This window comes from Selaginella moellendorffii, unplaced genomic scaffold (genome assembly GCF_000143415.4).
Source record: "Selaginella moellendorffii unplaced genomic scaffold, v1.0 SELMOscaffold_84, whole genome shotgun sequence".
Lineage (NCBI taxonomy): Eukaryota > Viridiplantae > Streptophyta > Lycopodiopsida > Selaginellales > Selaginellaceae > Selaginella > Selaginella moellendorffii.
In genome coordinates this window covers 419,889-444,424 of record NW_003314345.1, presented here as the reverse complement: position 1 = coordinate 444,424, position 24,536 = coordinate 419,889, and the positions used below count along the sequence as shown (strand labels likewise).

The 24,536-nt window shown below is 43.3% G+C and overlaps 1 protein-coding gene across 1 annotated transcript; it reads right to left on the bottom strand.

Annotated features, from left to right (window-relative positions):
* Positions 1 to 2,129: 2,129 nt before the first annotated feature.
* On the bottom strand, positions 2,130 to 2,783 carry LOC112341490 (germin-like protein subfamily 1 member 15). Its single transcript, XM_024661675.1, has one exon. The coding sequence runs from the start codon at positions 2,781 to 2,783 to the stop codon at positions 2,130 to 2,132; it is 654 nt and encodes a 217-aa protein (XP_024517443.1).
* Positions 2,784 to 24,536: the final 21,753 nt, after the last annotated feature.

The following is a 24,536-nucleotide window of genomic DNA, read 5'->3' as shown; positions in this document are numbered from 1 at the left end:
CATCAGGGACAGCATACTGGCGCTGGATCCCAGCTTCAGCACAAAACGTCTCGAATTCTCCTCCACGATCGCAGCGGAGCACACGAACTAAACAGCCGTGTAGCTTTTCTACCAAAGCCTTGTATTGGCTGAAACAGGAGAACACTTCTGACTTATGAGCCAGCAGGTACACGATCAGCTACCGCGTGTAATCATCCAGGAAGGTGACTACGTAACGTTTGCCTCCCAAAGATTCAACCATAATCGAACAAACGTCCGAGTGTACCAACTCAAGAACAGAACTTGCTCGAGAATGAGAAATCTGTGGAAAAGGAAAAACGTGGTGTTTTCCACCAACACAAGCTTCGCAGAAGGGCAGCGCGCTCCCAGGCGCCACAGGAACATCCACCTTTTTGAGCTGTTGCTCGTTCACGTGACCAAGGCGCTGGTGCCAGGTTGCAAGTGTCACAGGTGGAAGGATCACGTGAGCATCCAGGCGGTAGAGCGTATCAACTGGAACTCCAAAAGCGACCTTGTCTCCAGTCTCGGCATCCAGCACGAACGCTCCCTGTGCTGTGAACAGAGTATCGAAGCCTACTTGAGCAGCAGTTCCAATCGACAGCAGCGTGTGTGTGAGTCCCGGAACATAAGACACAGGATAGATCTCCCGGATTTCTCCAGAAGAGAGCTTAGCCCTGATTGTTCCTTTGCCTAACACGTCGTGAGCAGAGGAGTCACCGAGTCCCACGGCATCACTCTCACACGGTTCTTGGTAGTCAAAGAACAAGGAAGCCATGGGCGTCATATGGAATGACGCTCCAGAATCCAGCCACAGCTCTGGTCCGAGCACGGGCTGGTGGCTGCTGCTTGCAGAGCGAGCCATCAAGAGCTTACGAGGAGTCCCAGAGCCCTTGTCTTTGTTTCCTTTGTCTTTGTTCTTGGCAGCTTTAGCACGATGAGCTTTCTTCTTCTTGCAATCCCTCGCCAAGTGTCCAGGTTTGTGGCAGTAGTGACAAATGCCACGAAAACCAGTGTCGTTGGGCTGAGCTTGAGAGGACGAGGATGATCCTCTCGCAGCGCCAGCATAAAGCAAGGAAGATTTGGCAGAGGGCATCGCTTCTTTCTTCCCCTTCATCTTGCGTTCCTCTTCAATTACGGCACCCACGACTTGATCAAAGTTCATGGCCATGTGAGATAGAACAGATGCGAGCGTGCTAAACGCAGGCGTGACGGTTACAAGCAGCAACGCCCTGGCGCGATCAGGAGACCCAGCACCAGTCAATTCAGCCATTAGCCCTCGAATCCGTCCCACGTACACAGCAATGGTTTCACCCGTTTCCATGTGAAGCGCCAAGAATTGTTGATTCAGCAACATGGAAGAATTTGCGGCTTGGGCCACGAAGATCGTGCGAAGTCCCATCAACGATGTTCCACGCTCGTTTCGCAGAGAGGATCAGCCTGATTCTTGTCGCCCATGTGAAGAAATTCGTGCCACTGAATTTCTCCACAGAGCTTCCATCGCCGCCAATATAATAGGGCAGGGTTACTATGTAAAATATCGATTTAGAAGATCGTGAGAGACGACCGGTGGCGGCGGCGGCGGCGGCAGCAGCGGCGGTGGTGCGGCGGAGGTGGTGGTGGGGTTGAAGCGGCCATGACAGCAACGTCAAATCAAATCCGATACCATGTTGTGATGTGAAAAGGGATGGACATAACACTCATGAGCTCGTTCATTGTGTTCCGACTCTTTTTACATGACTCAAGGAACATGACTCATGACCACGTGGACACCACGTCAGCTGATCGACGACATGGACGTGGGGAGGATTCACTCCCAATGGACCCTTGCGTGTTGAGGCCTGGGAACCTTGTGATGTCGATCAGCTGGACCCTGATGTGAGAATGTTGGTGGATTAGGCCAAAACCCTAATTCCAGGATCACATTGCTCTATCAAAATATTGATTGCTCGACTAAAATCTGGAATGGCGCAAGAGAGAAATCACTCCAGAAATCTACTAGAATGCTCCATCCATGCTTGTATTGGAGAGGCCTGAAAAACTATAGTTCAATCTGCCGGAATTGGACCGGCGACCAAAGAGCTTTATTGAGATTTTTGCAAGCATTTTGTACTTGGACCTTTTGTCCAGAATCAAGTCCGACTCACTCCACGTCGTAACTCATCAATCTCATTTTCGTCAACCTGCAAAGTTGCCTCCAGAACTTCGTTCATGATGGCTGGAGTGGTCTGGAACAATGCTCTAGCAATGTCTGTTCTTCCTGGGTTTTGACTTCCAAGCGCAGCCACCGCAACTGTGTCCGACTTATCCAGGTTTCGCTGGAAGTGAACTAGTCCCCTGGGAAAGATGAACAGATCACCGGGATATAAAACCTTTGCAAACAACCGGTTGGAAGTTGACACAAATCCAACATAGAGGCGTCCTTGGAGGAGCCAGATGACCTCGGACGCTCGGGGATGGCTGTGCGGAGGATTCACGCCAAATGGACCGAATGCAAGGCGAGCAATGGAGAGTCCCTGCGTGTTGAGGCCTGGAAACAGTCTGATATCGATCAAGTCGGCTTGGATTCGCAGTGTGTTGTTTATGACTGGAGCCTGACGAAGGATTGTGGAGGTGAAGTCATCGGCAGTGACTGTGGTGGGATCTTTGCAAGGAACTCCGTTGATGAACACATTGGAGTTTGGATCTTCAACGCAGAAATCCTGGAGAGGATCCTCATCGCCCAACACTCCAATAATAGTTAAGCACAGAAAGAATGACACCGTGACAATTTTGATGAGAGCCATTGGTATAGAACACTTGAAATTGTGAAAACTCAAGACGAAACTACTTGGTATGAATCTGTGGCCTCTGCTCGCTGGTATTTATTCGCAGAAATGGCATCGAGAGCTATAATTTTTAATTGTTTCTCATGGTCATGTATACATTCATAGATGCAGAGACAACGATATGTCATGTCACCCGTTGGCGTGAAGTAGTGGATCTTGAGTGAACGAGCTCAAAAGAAGAGGAGCCGTGAAAGGTTTTAAAACGTTTCTAGAACTGAAATTTCAACAATAAAGGAAGCCTCTATCAACCGCAAATCTCCACGATAAACAGTGCACACTTTGAAAAGTTGACAGAGATCCAGCCACGGAAAAACTCCGCTTGGAAGAATTAACTTAGCACAGCAATGACTCAATTCACTTCCATTCAAGGTGATCCCAAGGGCTGTGGATTAAAAGGCTCAAGCCTTGAATTATTTTTGTACTTAGAAGTGTGTTGTGTTAATTGTTAATGCCTCAGATCTTCTCAAAATGTGTGCATGCAAGTGTTACAAAGATTGTTTTGTCCAAGCTACTGGATCAATGAGCTTTCATCCTTATAAGGTGGGGCCATGCTGAGCAAGGAATCCAGACAGGAAGCGTCCGTGGCGATGCGAGAGGAGCCCGGGACCATAGCCGAGCTCGTGAAGAACCTGTCCGAGGACCCGGAGAGAACGTCCATACTGGGGATCATCGCGAGCATGGAGGGGGATGGAGTCGTGACATGGGCCACCGCTTGGATTTCAAGGCTCTCGTCACTGGCTGATCTTCTAAGCATAAACAGTCCTCCTCATTCCCTGCTTCGCCCACAGCACGATTGTGAGGAGCTTTAGTCAGACTTCCTATCAAATTATATTATTATATTTGTCATCAACACGTTCCTCATTCTTTTATTCAAGTATCTTCGCACTAGAAACACAAAGAGACGCTAATGAACATAAGAGAAAAGGTTACTATCCTAGATCTGGCTTGCTGTTTGCCCTTTGAATTTTATAAGCTTTTATGGGTTAGAGACAAGGCTCTTCTGGGTTTGCTTCTAGCTGATTTATCATTGTAAAATTAATATTTAATCTGCCGGAATCGAACCAGGTTGAGTGTTATCACAAACTTATTAAACTCGTTTAAACCTTCTCAAACAACTTTTTGGAAGATGATTTGTATATGTAACAAAATTGTCTCTTGACGCTATTGAGCACTGCAAATAAATACTGTCGAGCAGAGGTCACAGATTCATACTAAGTATTTCGTCTTGAGTTTTTGCAATTTCATATACCAACAACGCACTCTTTTTGTGCATCTTCTCCAAGATTTCTGCATTGAGGAACCAAACTCCAACGTTTTCATCAATGGTGTGCCATTGCAAAGATCCCAACACAGACTTCACCTCCACCATCCTTCAACACACTGAGAATCCAAGTTGACTTGATCAATATTAGAATGTTTCCAGGCACCTTTTTTTTGTTTCCTGCCTAGTTTAATTAGGTCTTTCAATAAGCTGCTCCTGGAAAAACTCGGTGCAGAGGCATCTGCAAAGGAATATCCCAGTCCTTGTATGCCTTCGGAAAAAATGCAGGGCATCAATCCGTTGCCAAGGGAAATTCTTGCTTATTTTAATTAATTTTAGCCCATTATTGATAGATGCAAGTAAAAATAAATCAAACTTTTAACATGAGTATGTTTTTGACCTTCTAAACATACATGTGTTCAAGAAATTAGTAAATATATTAAACAGCAATAAAAGTAAAGTAAAAAGTAACCTTTGTTTATTTTACATCTACTTCTTAAAGAAAATGAGTACCTTCATTTTTTGATAATATTTTTCTTAGGACCTCCTTGATCTATCTTAGTGGACTGAATCGATTTTTAAAAAGTAAATCATATAATAGTATAGCTTGATCCAAACCATCAAACCAAGCTGGAACAAAACGTGGTGGTCATACACAAAACTTTTTCAGCAAAGAGGAGACGGTCGGCAGAATTTCACTCAACTTGTATACCCACATAAGAGCCAGGTATGCTCAACGCTTTCAGCAAAACCTCATACAAAAAACAGGGAGAAAGAAAAACAACTTCTTACTTACTTAATAGGAGAATCATGCAAGTTCCTTGTGTCCTTGAAAAGTGTCTGGAGGTGTCTCCACCTCCAACCAGCACTTGGAAACCACTCTAAAGTGCATGATGCATGAGCGGTCCAAGTCGACCAGCCATATGCTGTTGCTCCCATCGGTGCATATCAAGTTCTCGTACACTTTCACATCGCCAAGCTCGTCACAGCATGACACAACATGCCACTTCTCCCCTTGCATTTCCATGATGATCAGTCCCTCCAAATCATACACTGTACATTATGGCACCGTACACTATGGATATTGTACGGCAAGGAGAGATTCATCTACCACCAAATGTTGTGGATGGTGCACCTGAGAATATATTAGATTCTCTATTTGGAGATGGGTTTGTGTGAAGGAATATTTTGTTAGGTGAAAAGGTTACTTAACTTGTGAATTAACTTGGGAGCCTCTTAGGAATCTTACACATGCCCGTGAGCTTATCACGGAGTATGAAAATTATAATAAATAGTAGTTTTTGTAACCTTTGTAATAAATCTTGCAAATATACATTTCTTTAAATTCACAAGTTTTATTTCTCTCGTTCATTAGTTTTGGGTCAGTGTTGGCAAGTTGACTTTGACACTTCGGTGAATGGGTTTAATCCATAATTATAGGGATAACTATTATTGACTGATCACAAGTTCTTACCACTCTCTCATTGACTCAATTTTAAAAGGGGTATAGTTATATAAACAATTTCTTCTACTAACTTATAATAATTGTCTAAATCTTCCTGATGAAATTAATTTTTACTTAGGGGAGTTGAGCCTCTAGCTCTCTCCTTATATCCCTATGGACAAGGGTGTATCATTCCTTTGTAAGTCAATTAGTACTCGAAGCAACAAAGGTGGCTAACTCTTTGTTGATAACAACTAAAAGGTATGTGAGTCTTAATATTTTTGGATGTAAAGGAGAAGGTTCAAGTGTTTAATAGGGATAGTGGTTGGATTGTATAGCTCTAAGCTCCATATTGTGCTAATTGGTGTGGTACTCACCTCTGTGAGACACAAAATCCCTAGGCCCCAAAGTGGAGCCGGGAAGGGTGCCATGTGGTAGTGGCCGAAGTGAAAGCCAAATGAGCGTAACACGTTTGGACTAAAAGCTCTCACTTGAAAGGTCGAGAGTGGGAGTGGAACTCCCAACAAAGTGCTCGAGGAGCGAGCACGAGGCAACCAATAAGCAAGGCTCCAAAAAGGGACCCAAAAAGGACCAACACATGATACGTGGAAGAGTCCGAGATGGACCCGAGTTGGAGTCCGACATGGAGTCCGAGATGGAGTCCGAGATGGAGTCCGAGATGGACTGAGACGGAGTCCGAGATGGAGTCTGAGGTGGAGTCCGAGATGGAGTCCGAGATGGACCGAGACAGAGTCCGAGATGGAGTCCGAGGTCGAGACCGAGACCAGGACCGAGACCGAGACCGAGACCGAGACCGAGACCGAGACCGAGACCGAGACCGAGGCAAAGGCCGAGACCTAGCCCGAGTCCAAGTCCGAGTCCGAGTCCGAGTCCAAGTCCGAGTCCGAGTCCGAGTCCGAGTCCGAGTCCGAGTTTGAGTCCGAGTCCGAATACTAATACAGGCAGTTGGGTGAAAGCGCAAAGCGATCGTCCCCTAGGGGGGGGGGGGGGGGGGGGGCTGCAGGGGGTTCCAAAAGTATAGTAGGGAGAGTGTGGGGGTTGGAGCCCAGTGGAGCCAGTTTGGCCAAGAAAGGCCAATTTGGCCCAGGAAAGGCCAGTTTGGCCCAGGAAAGGCCAGTTTGGCCCAGGAAGGCCATACCCAGTGTTGGGTGATGAACTGACCACTGGAAAGTCCAAGACTAGAGTGAATACGGACCGACAAGCGGGGTAGTTTGGTGAAGTGTTCAAGAACCGGCTCTAGTTCCCCCGGGAGATCGACTGGCCAATGCTCTCAGTCCAAGTGTGGGTGGCACTACCTACTTGGATACCAGGCGTGGCTCAACGGAACCTCGCTCTAAGCCCATGGCTAGAGCACCCAAAGGCAGAAGGTGGGGAGAGTACCTAGGAGACCCGCGTAGGGCCACGGTGTTCCAAAATGCTATCCCAAAGTCCTAGGCTATGGAAAGGAAGAGCAGTGATCCTCTGGTGTGGTGACCAATGACACGGTCGTGTGGTGAGGAAGTCCCAGAAGATAGTGGGACTTGGTGGTCGGGCCTGTGGGCCTTAATCCAGTGGTAGTGTTGGTGAACATGGCCATGGATAGAAAAGGATTTTGGTGGGGACTGTAAAAGGGATATTGGGGAAGGCTATTCCCCATTTGTGGGCATCTTGAGGATGCTAAGGAGTGGACCTAGGATGGTCACTCATGGACAGATGGCTCAATCTTTGAGAGATAGGACTGTGATGCAGGTGGTGTTGGACCACCGGTGTGACTAAGGTGAATGGGCATGGCCTTAGCGTAACGGGCCAGTATGTCAGTGGTACCTTGGGGTGTCAGTCTTGGGAGCGGACACGTGGAGCACTTGGACCAAGTGCAAAGGATGAGTGGCGGGGATGCCATTCTTGGGGCCAGCAAGCCCAAGTCTGAAATAGGACTTATGGAGGTTGTGAGTAAGACTCCTCCAAGTGGTTGAAGGTGTGGTTAAATGACTAAAGTAGAATGGAAAATTTAGTCGCTTACAACTTGGTATCGGAGCTGTTCCTTAGTCCGACTCTTATTAGTGGCCAAGTATACCACCACTTGTATTGGAATTGGAAGGTCCTAGATATGGACCTATCCTCGAGGAGTAACATGTAGAGAGGACATGGCTCTCCACTCAAGTTCATGCGTGAACTTGTGCACGATATAGTGGATGGAAAAGGGCCAGTAAGGGAACGACTTTGGGATCTTGGGAACAATATAAGGGTTTCCTCAGAGAGATGAGGATGTGATCCAAATGAGCGTTTGACGCAGCAAACGAGCTAATGTAGTTGTGGTAAACAACTATAATTGGGATCACGGGAAAGATGCAGACTCCAAAACAATAAAGGAGTCACAAGATTACCCTTATATGGTTAAGGCTGGTACTTATAAATTTGAGACCGGAATTGTTGACCGTGGGAGGTCAAATACAGAAGAGGACGCCAATCCTTGAAATGGTAGCCGGGGCTACCTCTAATAAATGCTGGAACAACCCAAGGAGTTGGGGGTGTACTTAAAGATGAGTTATTATTCTCATCACATGGATAAGTAGTCCTAAGGGGCAAAGGTTAGCCCCAAGAAAATCATCAAGTGTCAGAGTAACACTTGCAAAGATTGTCCTTGTGAGTAGGACATGAATATAAGAAGTTGTATTCCAGTGAGTTGGCACCTCTAAACCCGAGACCTCGCAGGTTGTTGGATTAGCAAAGTCCAAAATGCTGGATGACTCAAGCGGAGTCAGGAAATGGTCCTAAGGGATTGGTTGAAGCATTTGGACTGAGGTGTATGGTGCCCCATGAGGTATGGGGAGGATAATATTATCCAAGTATGAGAACAGTAGGTATCTCATTGATGGCAGAATGTGCCATACTAAAGTTGTGGGAAAGATATCCCCAGAAGAAAGCAACTTTGGCCCAGAGTTGGGTGCAAACACTATAGTGCAGTGCTAACGGATAGTTAGCATGAGGAACAACTATATTAATTTTGGCAAAGACCTAGACACTAATAAGTAGTGTCATAAGGGTAGGCTTGTGGGGCCGATTGTGTGAAGACACCAAATATGCCAAGGTCTGATACCTTGAGGTTATGATGGTGGGTTGATAAAAAACCCTTGCCAAGGGAATCCTAACGGAAGCAGGAATGGCATGGCCTAAGCTGGGCATGCGGTTGGAGTGTGATGACCCAGATAATGATGGAGGTGTGGAAGCACCAACCAATAAGTTGTAGGACTTGACAACTATGGGGCAACTAAGCAAGAGGTGCAAAGATAATTGGTTAAACGGGTAAGAGGTAGCTACCCAAGACTTTTTAATGGCATAAGGAAGTTAGATATACCCTTACGGGGGATAAATTGCTTATGTTGCGATATAGTGAGTCAATGTCGTAAAAGGAAATACTCATTGTTAAGGAGACCATCATTAGGACACCCAAACACTCTGGAACGCCAGGAGGTGGTGTTTAATGTCGCAAGGGCAATAGATAAGGCCAAGGGACTAAGTCCCTAGTGAATGATGGATAGAAGGTGCTATCCAAATGTCCAAGGTTGCGGAGACGAGAGAAGACTGTTTACCCAAATTGGACAAAGCCAAAAATGGAATTTTGGCAAGGCTAGTGATAGGCATGTAAAGGCCCATAAGCAACAACATTAATCCTGGTGTGTGGGATTATAAGGTGAGCATACATGGATGGAGAAACCACTCCCTAGGCTATCGGGTAGGTTCATCCCTAAGAATACTTGCTAAGGCATGATAGAAAGTGTAAAGCTATCCTCCTAGTCTGGAAGAGCATGACCGAAGGAAAGGTGTGAAACCAAAAGCAAGTAGTAAGGGGATAGAACCAAACCATAAAAATCGAAAGGCATAACCAAGGGTGGTTATGCTAGTTGAGAGTGGAGAATCAAGTGGGGGCTCGAAGGTGTTGTTGCTAGCAATCATGATGCCATGGAGAGTCTAAAATATGGAATTGTCCATATTAGGCTATATGGCAACTAGAAAGCTTGCGAAAAAGGAGGCCTTAACAAGTTAAGGGACAGAGTTCCTTCAAGGTTCCCAAAAACAATTCTAGGTAGCTTAGTACCTAGAAAGGCCAAGTGTAAATGGTTCATGGAACGTGCGAAACCAGAGTGGCGCAACAAAAGCGTAGTCTTGAAGCTTGCCATGAAGCAAGGCTATCAAAGTTAGGGAAGTAGTTCCCGAGTGTTCAAAGAGAGGGCTTTGAACGAAAGTCGATGGTCCAGGACTTTCACACTTATGCATGAACCATGTTACGGTGTTCGGAGGACTTGCCAAGTGAGATTAGCAAGTCGGGGGAACAAATACCTTAGTTGAAGGTGATAACTTCAAAAGGGTGGGCCATAGGGCCAAGCATGGAGGAGTCCATGCATGATCACAAACGTGTCAAGTGAGAGGACTTGGCAGTGTGGAGGAACTAGGTTCCTAAACTGTGATCTATAGCGCACTTTGAGTAAAAGTTGATGCACCGGTGTGGAGAGTCACGCCAGGCATCCTGGGTTATGCCGTCCGTAGATGCATATACGGAAATTGGGTTTGAGTCCCGACCCTCTAGTGCTTGGGTTTGAGTCCCAAATCACTAGGGCGTGGTGATGGTTTGGAATATGAGGACACTCATATTTCGGTGGTCATGGACTCTCAGTGAAGAGACTAGTTTGGGCACACCGCTAAGCGAGGGATGCCTCGGAGTCATGATGCACGGTTAGATTGTTTAGAGTGAAAGCTCGGCATATCTAACTTGAACACTTTGGTGCAAAGGGCACCAAGGATGTGGTGAATAAGATAGAGACACCCAGTCTCAGTTGCTATGGATCCTTGACCGGAAGGGCTAGCTTGGGCGCACTGCCAAGTGTGGGGGATGCCCCCGGGATCACAGTCAACAATTTCAAATGGTCTGGAAGGCCTAATTCTTATTGGTAGACCTGTTAAGGGGTCAAGATGAGATCACTAGGTGATCTTGTGGCTAAACAAAGATAAAGTCTTTGTTTGGGTTAAGGAATATGATTCCCAGTTTAAAGTGTTGATTTGAACTATTGATAATGGTGTGGCTTGGTCGAGGTGACCAAGTGGGAAAGACACCTAAAGGGAAATCAGTTGTGCCAATACAATGGTATAGTAAGTCCAAGAAAGTAGTCTCGAGGAGAGACCCATGAGAGGGTCACAATATTGGGCCGTGGAAAGGGCCCATAGCAGAAGTTGCTAAAGAGACCTACTAGGGGTGAGCACCCTCTGGACTTGGCGAAGTGGAGCTTTGCCATGGAACCAAAAGAATACCTCAATGAGGGAAGGTAGTGAGCCTATATTGCTCGGTGCAACAATCGACAAATAGGAGCAAAAGACTAGTGGCTAAGAAAAGAGCCATGGGAATCATGGGAAAGAAACCAAATGGCAAAGTTAGGCCAAAAACACTAACGTGTTGGGTGCTAACGGATTGTGGGAAAGGCAATGTTTCCCCAAAGATGGATTCCTAACCACTTCGATTTAGCGAAAGTGGATGCTCCAAAGGGGGGAGCGGTAAGGTAGCCAAATAATAGGGCCGTGGGCAGACCTAGCACCAATTATGATAATTGGAACTTGGTGCCAAAGGTGGCACGATATCGAAGAGAGGATGATGGTACCCTCAAGTAAAGAACTTCCTAGAATAAGGAAGTGGAGTTGCATCATGTGCAACGTAAGGTGTCGGAGACACCTAGGAAATTGACTCTGAGAAGTCAAAATTAAAAGTTCCAAAGTGCAAAGGTGATGTCGATGGAATCTGAGACTACTCAAGAATGAGTAGTGGAATTGAGTTAGAGAGGGAGTCTCTAACTGGTTTAGTGAGAACTGAACCAATAAAAGGGGGCAAACCACCTCAAGTGGTCAAATGAGTCTCTATGTGGGAGAGACTATGCTCCTTAGAGGATGGACAAGGCATGGTGAGCCTTTGGTATCAAACCATAGACAAATATTAGCTGGGTGCCAAGGATGGAAATGGTAATACATGCGGGTGTTACTTTATAAAAGGGTTTACCGTTCAATGAGGACATTGAACTTCATCTATGGGTGGTGGAGTTGTGAGACACAAAATCCCTAGGCCCCAAAGTGGAGCCGGGAACGGTGCCATGTGGTAGTGGCCGAAGTGAAAGCCAAACGAGCGTAACACGTTCGGACTAAAAACTCCAACTTGAAAGGTCGAGAGCGGGAATGGAACTCCCAACAAAGTGCTCGAAGAGCGAGCACAAGGCAACCAATAAGCAAGGCTCCAAAAAGGGACCCAAAAAGGACCAACACATGACATGTGGAAGAGTCCGAGATGGAGTTTGAGATGGACTCGAGTTGGAGTCCGAGATGGAGTCCGAGATGGACCAAGATGGAGTCTGAGATGGAGTCTGAGGTGGAGTCCGAGATGGAGTCCGAGATGGACTGAGACGGAGTCCAAGATGGAGTCTGAGGTCGAGACCGAGACCGGGACCGAGACCGGGACCGAGACCGAGACCGAGACCGAGGCAAAGGCCGAGACCTAACTCGAGTCTGAGTCTGAGTCCAAATCCGAGTTCGAGTTCGAGTTCGAGCCCGAGTCCGAATACTAATACAGGCAGTTGGGTGAAAGCCCAAAGAAATCGTCCCCCAGGGGGGTGGGGGGGTGGGGGGGGCTGCGGGGGGTTCCAAAAGTATAGTAGGGAGAGTGTGGGGGTTGGAGCCCAGTGGAGCCAGTTTGGCCAGGAAAGGCCAGTTTGGCCCAGGAAGGCCATACCTAGTGTTGGGTGATGAACTGACCACTTATAAGCTCCTGAGTTTAGACTTCCCGGGAGGTCATCCAGCCTAGTACTATTCAAACCCAAGGACGCTTAACCCCAAGTATCCCAAGACTCTTAACCGATTGGAAAAGGGGGTGCACTCTTATTCATGGGCCCTTTCCCTCTATATTTGAACCCCATGGATCATCTCTCAAATCGTTCCCTTTGGTTGCTTACAATTCACCACGCTTCCCTGCAAATTCACGCCCTCGTGAACAGAAGCTGAGAGCCACAGCTCTCCCGAGAGCCTCACTCTCTTGACACCCTACCCCTCGGGTCGAGAGCCTCACTCTCTTGACACCCTACCCCTCGAGTCGAGCCCAGCGGGAGCAAACTGGACCAGCCATATGTCAATCAACATGTGGTATGATTCCCTTACCCCTCGGGTCGAGCCCAACGGGAGCAAATTGGACCAACCAGATATCAATCAACATGTGGTATGATTCCCCTAGCCAACCAACAGAGTTGGACCTGAAACCTCCCTCTGATACCAAATGTAAACTCCTAAATTTGGACTTCCCGGGAGGTCACCCAGCCCAATACTATTTAAACCCAAAAACGCTTAACCCCAAGTATCCCAAGACTCTTAACCAATTGGAAAAGGGGGTGCACTCTTTTTCATGGGCCCTTTCCCTCTATATTTGAACCCCATGGATTGTCTCTCAAATCGTTCCCTTTGGTTGCTTACACCACTGAGAAGTCCAAGACTAGAGTGAATACGGACCGACAAGTGGGGTAGCTTGGTGAAGTGTTCAAGAGCCGGCTCTAGTTCCCTCGGGAGATCGACTGGCCAATGCTCCCAGTCCAAGTGTGGGTGGCACTACCTACTTGGATACCAAGCATGGCTCAACAGAACCTCGCTCTAAGCCCATGGCTAGAGCACCCAAAGGTAGAAGGCGGGGAGAGTACCCAAGAGACCCACATAGGGCCACGGTGTTCCAAAATGCTGTCCCAAAGTCCCAGGCTATGGAAAGGAAGAGCAGTGATCCTCTGGTGTGGTGACCAATGACACGGTCGTGTGGTGAGGAAGTCCCAGAAGATAGTGGGACTTGGTGGTCGGGCCTGTGGGCCTTGATCCAGTGGTAGTGTTGGTGAACACGGCCATGGACAGAAAAGGATTTTGGTGGGGACTGTAAAAGGGATATTGGGGAAGGCTATTCCCCATGCCTGTGGGCATCTTGAGGATGCTAAGGAGTGGACCTAGGATGGTCACTCATGGACAGATGGCTCAGTCTTTGAGAGACAGGACTGTGATGCAAGTGGTGTTGGACCACCGGTGTGACCAAGGTGAATAGGCATGGCCTCAGTGTAACGGGCTAGTATGTTGGTGGTACCTTGGGGTGTCGGTCTTGGGAGCGAACACGTGGAGCACTTGGACCAAGTGCAAAGGATGAGTGGCAGGGATGCCATTCTCGGGGCTAGCAAACCCAAGTCTGAAATAGGACTTATGGAGGTTGTGAGTGAGACTCCTCTAAGTGGTTGAAGGTGTGGTTAAATGACTAAAGTAGAATGGAAAATTTAGTTGCTTACAACCTCCTCACAGTAAGCCATTAGTATATTGAAATTGTGCAAGCACCATTTGACATCGTTTTGCATGCAAATCCTGGATACAAGGAGTTGGTGCTTATGGGATTGAGAGTGTATTAAACCCTCATTTCATAATGCAACGAATTTGGAATTTTATTCTAAGTTCAAATATGTGATATTTGGTATCAAAGGAATTGTTTTAGCATTTCTTAGAGTTTTATATGTAAATACTTTTTTAGTAAAACTGAAGCAACTTATGTAGGTGAAAGCCCAAATTGTGGGATTCTATAGCCAATCACCTAAAATATTAGTTTAGCTTCTACTAAGTTGTGTCGCTTTTTGTTCTATATTCAGCTTAGGTTTAAACTCAAACTCTATACTATGTTAGTCAGTGGGGTATTCACCTCTTCGTATTAGGCCATTGGTATGCCAAAATTGTGCCTAACACTTTCTACAAGTGGTACTTGTTAAATTAAAAGCGTATGGGCTCATTATAGTTATGTCACATTCAAGAATATTGAACCACCTCTAGAATAATAAGCATGAACATGAACTTAAACATAAAACATAATTGGAAATACTTTCATTGTCTTCTCTTTTCTTGATAATAAGCTCTATTATGTTGTCTCCTAACTAAACAGAACCAATTAAGGCAAAGCCAATATTACCCTATTATGGAGTAAAGAATTTTTTCATTGATGCTATTCTCAATGTTTCCTAAGGTGTGGTGCTTGATAAATCACTAAACACGAAATTCTTGTCTTACCTCGCTTGGCAGTCTCCAATCAGAGGAGGTTCCAATAAAGAACTCGCTGACGTGGCACCACTTGTCCGTGTGATCAAGGAATATCTGTCCTCATCAGAAGTTGTTGAACATAGTCCACATCGAAGTATGCGTTTGAGGTGCTTGAGGCGGCAAGGGCGCGTGAGGCGGACGCGGTAAGGGCGAGAGCAATAATCAGTAATTTCCTCTCTTGCTTTTCTTCTTGCTTGTGTATTTCGTTCTCATTGTGCAGATCTTCCGCGCGAGCAAAGTTCGTACTTGGACTTGGAAAATGGGGGATGGTCCAAAGTTGAGTTGAGCTCATGAGTTGAGCTCAATTCAACGCAAGTCAATGTAAGTCAATGCAGTCAACTATAACTTTTATAAAGAAAATTTATGTTAAGAAAATAAAAGTTATGATAAACTTAAAAATATTAAAATATATAAATACCTAGGTTAAAAGTTTCTAATAGATTGAGTTATTTAGAAAAGATAAAGTTCATGAGAACCTATCTATTTTCTTACTAAAGACTATCTTTACAATTATCATATTTTGATTTTCTTGTAATTTGTTAAAAAAAACCTAAATATGAATCAAGATAAATTTTTTAAAGGGTAGCCATTAATAGTGTATATTGGTAAGGCAATATATATTTATATACTATTCATTCATTCTAGAGTTCTTAAGTAAAATAAAAAGTTTATAAGTAAGAGTTGTAGGGAAAATCAATGTGAGAATATTAATTTCTTTTCATTATCACAATTTTCATATTACACTCTTAGTCTTTATTACCCATCCAGGAATGTAAAGACTATTATCACTTTTGATAAAAATGCTCATGTTACCTCCAAAACAACAGTCTAGAACAAAAGAAATGAAGAAATGAACATAGTAAAAAAAATAAAATAAAAAAAGACTAACAAATCTACTCTAAAGAGTTTTCTATAGAGTAATTTATATATTAATTCATATAAAAAACTCTACTTGCCTACCTATAGTGCAATCCTCCTATATGAGAAGACCAAGTTATATTTTTGGGATGAATCCCCACTAGCATTTTTTGAGAGTCATTTGTGAATAATAATAATAGAAATCAAAATCTTTTAAAAGACTCAAAAGTGATATCATATCAAAGAATCAAGTTTATCTACATTTCCAAGATTGAAAGGTAATCTCACATAAGAGAATGCATATGGGCTTGCATGCTTGCATACTCTGCTACTATAATATAGTTTATATTTCCCTGTTGTGTATTTTTCTAGAAAGTTGGCACAAGTGTAGAAAAGAATATATATAGATGGTCATTAGAATGATAAATATTCTAGCATGTGTATCTAGAATTCTAGAAGCTCTTCTATTCGTAAGTAGACTATGATTATGAAATCTCATTTTTGAGATTGACATTTCAGGAATCTGAGTATTATTAGTGTCATAATAAATAAACTTCATTCCCAAGACTAAAAATTAATATATAAATGCCAAGAAAAGTTAGTTATTATAGTATTTTTATTATTCTTATGCTCCTAAAAATTTTAATATAGATATGGCTCAAAGGAAAGTCATTGCTACTCATATGTGAGTCCCTAACACCTCATATTAGTCTCCACCTTCATCCTAAGGTTTACCAACATTCCACATTCACCTCCACTATAACCATATTACAATCTTCTTTCTATTGGTGGTTCTTATGAAGTTGAACTAGAGCTTGCTATATATAGAATTTTGAATATTGTTACTAGAGACAGATTACCTTCAACATTTCAAGAGTAGTGCCACATATTTTTTGCAAGATCATGCTCTTAATATGACAAGACTGCTTAAAATCACAAAATGCTATTATATTCAATGTCTAGTATGCTACATTTTTTTAAGACAAAAAAAATGTTTTCATTACAAAATTTTCTTAAACACTATAATAATTGCCTAACAACGGGTCTAGAAAGTGTGGATGTACAATAAATTCAAGAATAAATTATGGACACATACCCATTATTGCTTCATGGTGAGGAATAATATCCCTTTGGGAAACAATACATTGGTTAGTGTAGAATATGGGTTTTTTAGGCTATTGACAAAGAGTTTCCTCAAGTTGAAATCTACTACACCCAATCCATAGAAGAGCTCACTCTTGATTTATTGGGAATTAGTGAAAAAATTGAGAGTTTAATTCTAAGATGCCTAATATCCCCTTTCTTTCTTGGGTCAGGACATTTTTATGGGATTTTATAGTTTTCTTGAGCACTACCACAACTGCTATAAATAATGTTAACACTTCATATATAATTGTTAACAAGATATTGAAGGATGAGATATCAACACACAAGCATTACAAACTGACGGTTGCATGTGAAAATACCAATTTGCAATTATGGAATATGATATTAACATTGATAACTAACACTAACACTATTACTGATATTTTGATATATGACAAGATTTTCTTTTCAAGTAAAGATTCATTTAACTTTCTTCTATCTCATCATCAACATATCATTTCCTTCTATGCCTCCTTCTATATTGGGATTGTGCTCATTTTGCATTTGTTAAGCCATAGCTTTTACATACTTTGGGAAACTTTTAAAACCTCTATCTCTAGGTGACAGTGATCTATAAAACAAAACTAAACATGTATTGAAATCTTAATAAATATAATTTACCTCCTTGAGGTTAGAGGTAATTCTAAGCCAATGTTTGAATAAATGATGTTCTTCAGTAGCAAACACCGATCTACCAGAATCATATACTACCTTCACTATAGAACCATTATTTATTGTGCAATCAATCACAATACTATCTAATGCGTAATAGAGCTTAAGAAAAACTTGCATTTCTGATGGAGTTTCAAATCAATGCCTAGGAATGTATTGCAGATCTACTCAACTACAAGATTCGATATGATGTTAATGGCACTATTGAGCTCACCCGAGGCCAAAAACTGCCCAAGGTGGCAAGCTTGAGTTTGACCTTGGGCAGTTTGGGGGTCTAGAGGCTTGAGGTTCTTTGAATAACCTCGGGCCTTCGAGGCCAAAAACTGCGGGAGATGGTGAGCCTAAGCTCGATGTCAGGCAGTTTTGGTGTCTGGGGGCCTGAGGTTATTTGAATAACCTCGGGCCCTCAAGGCTAGAAATTGCCCGAGGTGGTGAGCTCGAGCTCGACGTTGAGCAATTTCAGGGTCCGGGGCCCCGAGGTTATTTGAATAACCTCGAGCCCTCGAGGCCAGAAACTGCCCGAGGTGGCGAGCCCGAGCTCAACGTCGGGCAGTTTCAGGGCTTGAGGTGGCGAGCCTGAGCTCGACATTGGGCAGTTTCGGGGCTCGAGGTGGCGAGCCCAAGCTCGACGTCGGGCAATTTCAGGGCCTGAGGTGGCGAGCCCGAGCTCAATGTCAGGCAATTTCAGGTCCCAAGGTGGCGAGCCCGAGCTCAACATTGGGCAGGTTCAGGGTCCAGGGGCCCGAGGTTATTTGAATAACCTCGGGCCCTCGAGGCCAGAAACTGCCCGAGGTGGGGAGCCCGAGGTGGACCTCGGGCAGTTTCGGGGTCCGGGGGCCCGAGGTTATTTGAATAACCTCGGGCCCTCGAGGCCAGAAACTGCCCGAGGTGGGGAGCTCGAGGTGGATCTCGGGCAGTTTCCGGGTCCAGGGGCCCGAGGTTATTTGAATAACCTCGGGCCCTCGAGGCCAGAAACTGCCCGAGGTGGGGAGCCCGAGGTGGACCTCGGACAGTTTCCGGGTCCGGGGGCCCGAGGTTATTTGAATAACCTCGGGCCCTCGAGGCCAGAAACTGCTCGAGGTGGGGAGCCCGAGGTGGACCTCGGGCAGTTTCCGGGTCCGGGGGCCCGAGGTTATTTGAATAACCTCAGGCCCTCAAGGCCAAAAACTGCCCGAGGTGGGGAGCCCGAGGTGGATCTCGGGCAGTTTCCGGGTCCGGGGGCCCGAGGTTATTTGAATAACCTCCGGCCCTCGGGCCCTCGGGGCCAAAAACTACTTGGCCTATACCCTATTTTATTTTTTTATTAACATATGATACATTCATATTATATGTGAATTTTTTAAAATTTATAAAGGATGGTATATTATTATATATATTAATATTAGTTTTCTCAATTATATAGAAAGGATGCATTCTCAACAAGATTTCATACAGAACTTTAAAGAGTATAAATCTGGTATGTTGCATTATTATATTAAATATATTGTACTATTTTAATCTATGAATGGATGAGTCATCATCCATAAATTTGTTTTGTATTGTGTATGAACCTAAATTATAGGCACATGCTCTAAATATCATTTAGCAGTATTTGCATATATGGCTAAAACTTAACTCATATTGAGAATCAAAACTATGTCATTGAAGAATTATCATTACTGACATCACCTAACACTAAAGATTTGACAAACTACTGATATTTTACATGTGATTGGATATCTTGGATCTCCATGCCAAAGCAGAATGTCATTACTATCATCACTCACAATTAAACTTCACTTGCTGAAATTCTTTTCTTGGATTTGTGTGCATGCAATAGACAACAAAATACATGATAATACTATCACACTTACAAATATTAGATATGCTATAGTATTTAAATTTATTTGTACATTGTTATTATTCTTCTTATTGCTCTCCTTAAATCTCAATTTATGTTTCAATATAGATCTTTATAAGTAGCATAAGGGACATAGAGAACTCCAAAACCTATAAAGAAGGATGGAAAGGTTCTTCTACATTTTTTAGATCACCACCACTTTTATTCTCTCAAAGTCATGTTTTTAAAAGTTTTTTATGTTGCCATTTTAATCTTAATCTTAGCTCTATTTTGTTAGAGGTTGTGATCCACAACAACACTAGTATTGTTATTGCTCGGTGTTTTTTCTTTCTAGTGTGGGCAAGGGTGGATAACATTAAGGTTTATAGAATTAAAAGTTTAAGGAGATTCATGTTTTTGGATCTCCAATCAAAGTGTTTCAGCTAAAGTGAATGTGAAGAAAGAGTTAATCATCATCCTCTCCTCCTCTTCCAGTTCAAGTGGAAAAGTTATGCTAGTGTCAGCCCCAAATTCACGAGCTCCATCTTCAGTAATATTCAAAGCTATTAATAATGCTTTCCACTTTTCCCACTTCTCAGTCAACATACACTTATTTCTATATAGATCCATGAGTGAGCTTCCATCCTATTACAATAGCAATATCTTCTTTGATCTAAAGCCTTTTATCAACAACATTAGTTCCGAACGAAAACAGATGGAAACTAAGTAGGATGTCTAAAACTAGTGTAAGATCAAGACCACACACTTCCAGCATTTCGAACAATGTCTATAGTTCATTGTGGTAGGCATTTAGATTGCATGGATGAAACATGTAATCAAAATGGCTATAGAAATTTTATATTTTTTGAAAAGTCTACAATCAATCCTCTTACCTATGACACTATTATTATTAGATTCAAGTGTTAGTTTTGCAAGAATTTTCCTTTATATTGTTCCATTTACAAGGCCAAAATGTACTACTTCCTTCTGTAGGATAGAATAGTTGGAAGAGATGAAGTCTCTTATTTCTTCTTTACTTTTATTGCCTTTTAATCTTGTCTTTTTCACTAGAACCAACCACTAGACCTTACGTACACCCTGATTATGAATCTCTCCAAAAGTAAGCATTAGAGCTAATATTCTTTTGAGGTAGGGAAAGAGAAGATAAATTTGTATAAAACATGTTTATTAGATTCTATATATGCTATAGAGTAGTCTTCAAAAGCATTAGCATTTGAAGAAGGAAGATACTAAGAACGAGGCTTTTTGTTGAGATGTTCAACAATAGAATAAAGAGGAAGTTGATTCCACCAGCTCAAGAAGTGGCAACTGTAATTGAGAAAGTGGTTCGTGGCACATGTATGGAGTACAATTCCCAAGCTTTTATTAATGACATAAAAATTGTTCACTCAAAGTGTTGTTTTTTCTTTATTGGTGAAGATATTGGTATAGATCTTGGAGCGAAAAGCTCTTACAGGCTTGATATTGAGTACCATTTTACTCCAAGATATTGCACATTGTTAAAATAGAAAATGGAGAGTACACAATTGTTATTCAATGCTTTCTTTGCACATAACCAAACTTTACTAAGCACAAAAAACATAGGAAGGCATAGGAAGGCATATATGTATTACATTTTCATCAACACTTTACCCTAAGATCCTAAAGTGGACATTTATATATATCAAGAAAGCTTTACTACTGCTAAGTTGTAAGACTTTTGGAGCTAATAATACTATTGATATTTATTCTCTATCAGTAATATATACTTTTTATACTTTATATAATTAATAATAAAACATTCATTTCATTTCATATACTTCCAAGTTTTCTTTTTACAATACTATCTGTAATACTAGTGTCTCTCTGTTTTTGTATTTACCATCTCAAAACATATTTCATAGTAGTTTGGGGCCATGATATTGCAATCTGTTGCAAAAGTGTATATGTTGTTGTACTGATTGTCGCCACTATTTCCACCAAAAGCTAAAAAACAGATAGGGCATTTCTTGAAAGTCATGGAATTGTAATTTTTTAAAATAAATAGGAGGGCATTTTTTATCACCTAAATTGTTGCACCCTTTATCATTGCGTTTATCTCTAATATATGATCATTATTCTCATTATCCTCTTTTTCTATCTTTTATATGGTTTGGCTGTGTTATGCAATGGGATGAATATTATAGCTTCTAGTCCTTGAATTACTACCCTAAGAAGAAAGATGTCAAGAGTTGAAACTACCAACATTAGAACCATTTTATTTTATGTTTTGGCAAACTTAAATAAAATAACATATAGTAAATATTTAAATTATTGGACAAGAAGCCTCCTCTAAAATAGTTTTATCCATAAATATAGTATAAAGTTAGGTTTTCTATAACCTTAATTTTTTTAAATTTATAATATTTGTATGAAATTGCAATTGAAAATTGAGCTCAACTCGCGAGCTCAACTTTTCAGCTCATGAGCTCAAGAGTGGTCTGCGCTCGGAAAATGCGCATCAGAATGATGGACGGATTGTGACAGTCCACCGCGGCCATCTCTGGGCTCAGTGATGCTGAAATCGGGCCGGTTGTGAAAATGCTTGCAAGGAACGTCCCAAATCTCCTCACAAAGGTACGGGCCGACATCAAGCGGTGATGCTGAGATCATCATAGGAGTCATCTGGCTCCCATCCAAACTGCTGGCAAATCCGCCAGTGCGTGTGGGAGCTGGATGACTCCTACGATGATCTTGGCAAGGTCTACCAGCATGCAGCACAACTGGTACTTGGCCACTGTACCACGGAAAATGTTGACATCCGCAACTTCAGAAAGTGCTACCGGTTCCAAACTTGCAAGATCAGCAGTGGCCGACACCAGCTTACCTGACTTGGCTATTGGCATCGTCCATCCGACCAGGGTGGTATCAGGTAATGCTTACGAGTGGTGCGACATCTACGTGGAGTTTAAAAACGACAAATCCAAGCTTGATGAGGGGTGAGGTTCTGGACAGGGCAAAGAAGCGCCGGAAAGGTGCTTGGGCCAAGAAGAAGGTGGTGTTGGGCAGTGTGTCTATAGGCACAGATTTATTACCTATGATTGTATTCACAAATGCAATTGCATCATCTGTGAATGTGACCATAGGTAATAAATCTGTGCCTGTCTCTCATGTTGTCAAAGGAGCTTGCAGAGTGATGGAGCCACAGGTGTGACACCAGGAGTGGTGCATGTGGATAGTTTGGCGCTGCTGGAACTCCTCTTCCAGATCTTCTGTGCTTTGCACTTTTTTGGCAACCATTTCACCATGAAGCCAGGAGCTAGTGTTCCAAAGCTGGAGCCTTCCCTATGTCGTGCAGTCTGATTCAGGCGAGATATGGGAGCTGGAGCTCGTCCACATGTACGTGAACTTCCTCTTCTGTGGAGGCTGCTATCTGGTTCGGCTGGATGATGGCAAGCAGCAGGCGATGCTCAGGCTCCATGCAGTCAGCCAAGTTCGCAGCCGAAGGATTTGGTCTTCCAATAGCTGATCTTGCATCCACTGGCAGCAACACGGATCTCATTCTCAACCTGGCTGAAGAGCTCAATTGGGATCACTGATATACTGTGGTTGGGCATGGCTTTACAGCTGTTTCGTTGGAAAAGCTGCCCAATCGTGCTCATGAGTTATGTTGGTGAATCGCTACATGGCAAGACGCTTCCTATCCGAGATGCTACGGAGATGGGGGCCAGCCTACTGGAGACGGTGCTAAAGCTGCACAAGCTGGGGATTATCCACAGGGACATCAGCCCCAGGAAGGTTGCTTACCATGAGGGCAAGGAAGGAGTTGGTTTGGAGAGGTTCTACCTTCTCGACTTCAGGATTGCTGTATTTGTGTCAGACAATTGTGGTAGTGTGAGTTTGGCTCCATGAACTCGATGTTGGGCAATGGGATTGATGCTTCAGCAGATCTCGAGGGCATTCTGTAGACAATGGTAAAGGTGACCGGGATGGATCTGCCATGGTCGGCTGCTGCCCAGGAGGAGGATGGGGACTTGGTAGTTACCATCCGGCGCCAGGTGCTGGACAAGGGCTTTCTTGCAGAGTTTGAGGAGCCTTCCTTTAATCAGTTGCAACAGGCAGTGTTCAACGTCCACCCTGATGTTCCTTCACCTCATATGGTATGTGATGATCATTTCCATTGTTTAGCCTCAAAAGTTGTGTGGAAACAGTCAATAATTTAAATGGAGAGTAACTTTTAATAATTTCCTATTTCCAAAATATTTTTTTAGGATATTTAAGGATTTATGAAAATGTCAATGCTTCTAACTCTTTTTTAGCAACTTCTATGTGGTAATAAATCACTTCTATGGTTGGATTTAGTTAAAATAATTGATCTTTGGTTGGATTTATCTATAATAATTAATCTGATAGTATGATGTTAACTTCTCGAAAATATTTCATTTTATTTCTGGTGCAATCTATTGCCAAGCGATATTCTTGCTTATTTAAAATTAATATTAGCATATTATTAATGATAAAATCAGATGCAAGTAAAAAAAAAAATTACTCATCAAACTTTTAACATATTTTTCAATGAGTATGTTTTTGACTATCTAAGCATACATGTGTTCATCTTAATTGATAGAAAATTAGTAAATGTATTAAAACAACAATAAAAAGAAAGTTAAAAGGTAAGCTTTGTTTATTTTACATCTACGTATTTAAGAAAATGAGTCTTCAGTTTTTTTATAATACTTTTTTTAGGGGATCTATCTTAGTGGACAGAATCAATTTTTAAAAAGTAGATCATATAATAGTATAGCTTGATCCAGACGATCAAACCACGCTGTGTCCTTGAAAATTGTCTGGAGGTGTTTCCACCTCCGACCAGCACTTGCACTCCAAAGTGCATGATGCGTGAGCCGTCCGAGTCGACGGTGCATATCACACACCTCCACATCGCCAAGCTCGTCACAGCACGACGCGACCTGCCACTTCTCTCCCTGCATCTCCGCGACGATCAATCCCTCCAAATCTTCCGTGTTCGCTCAGCACGAAAAGTCGGCCCGGATCCAACAGCACAAACGCCCACCTGGATCCCAACTCGGTGGTGTCAAGATCCGCAATGCTCCACGAACCGTCCCACATGTTGTATCGCAAGACCCTCCACGTCTCCGTGCAAAGGATCACCGCCACACCGTGATGCAACATCCGATAGAAGCCGTTGTTGTGAATGGTACAGCCCATGTCTGGGTCGCCCCTCCGGCCCGACGGGTACAAGTCCCCATGCACGGACCACTGGCTGAGTCGTAAACGTAGAACGCAAGCGAGGGCCTGTCGAAGATAGCCACGCGAAACTGTGGCATCGATCGATCCCTGTCGCGGCTGTACACCACCATCCGACTCCAGTCGATGGGCACT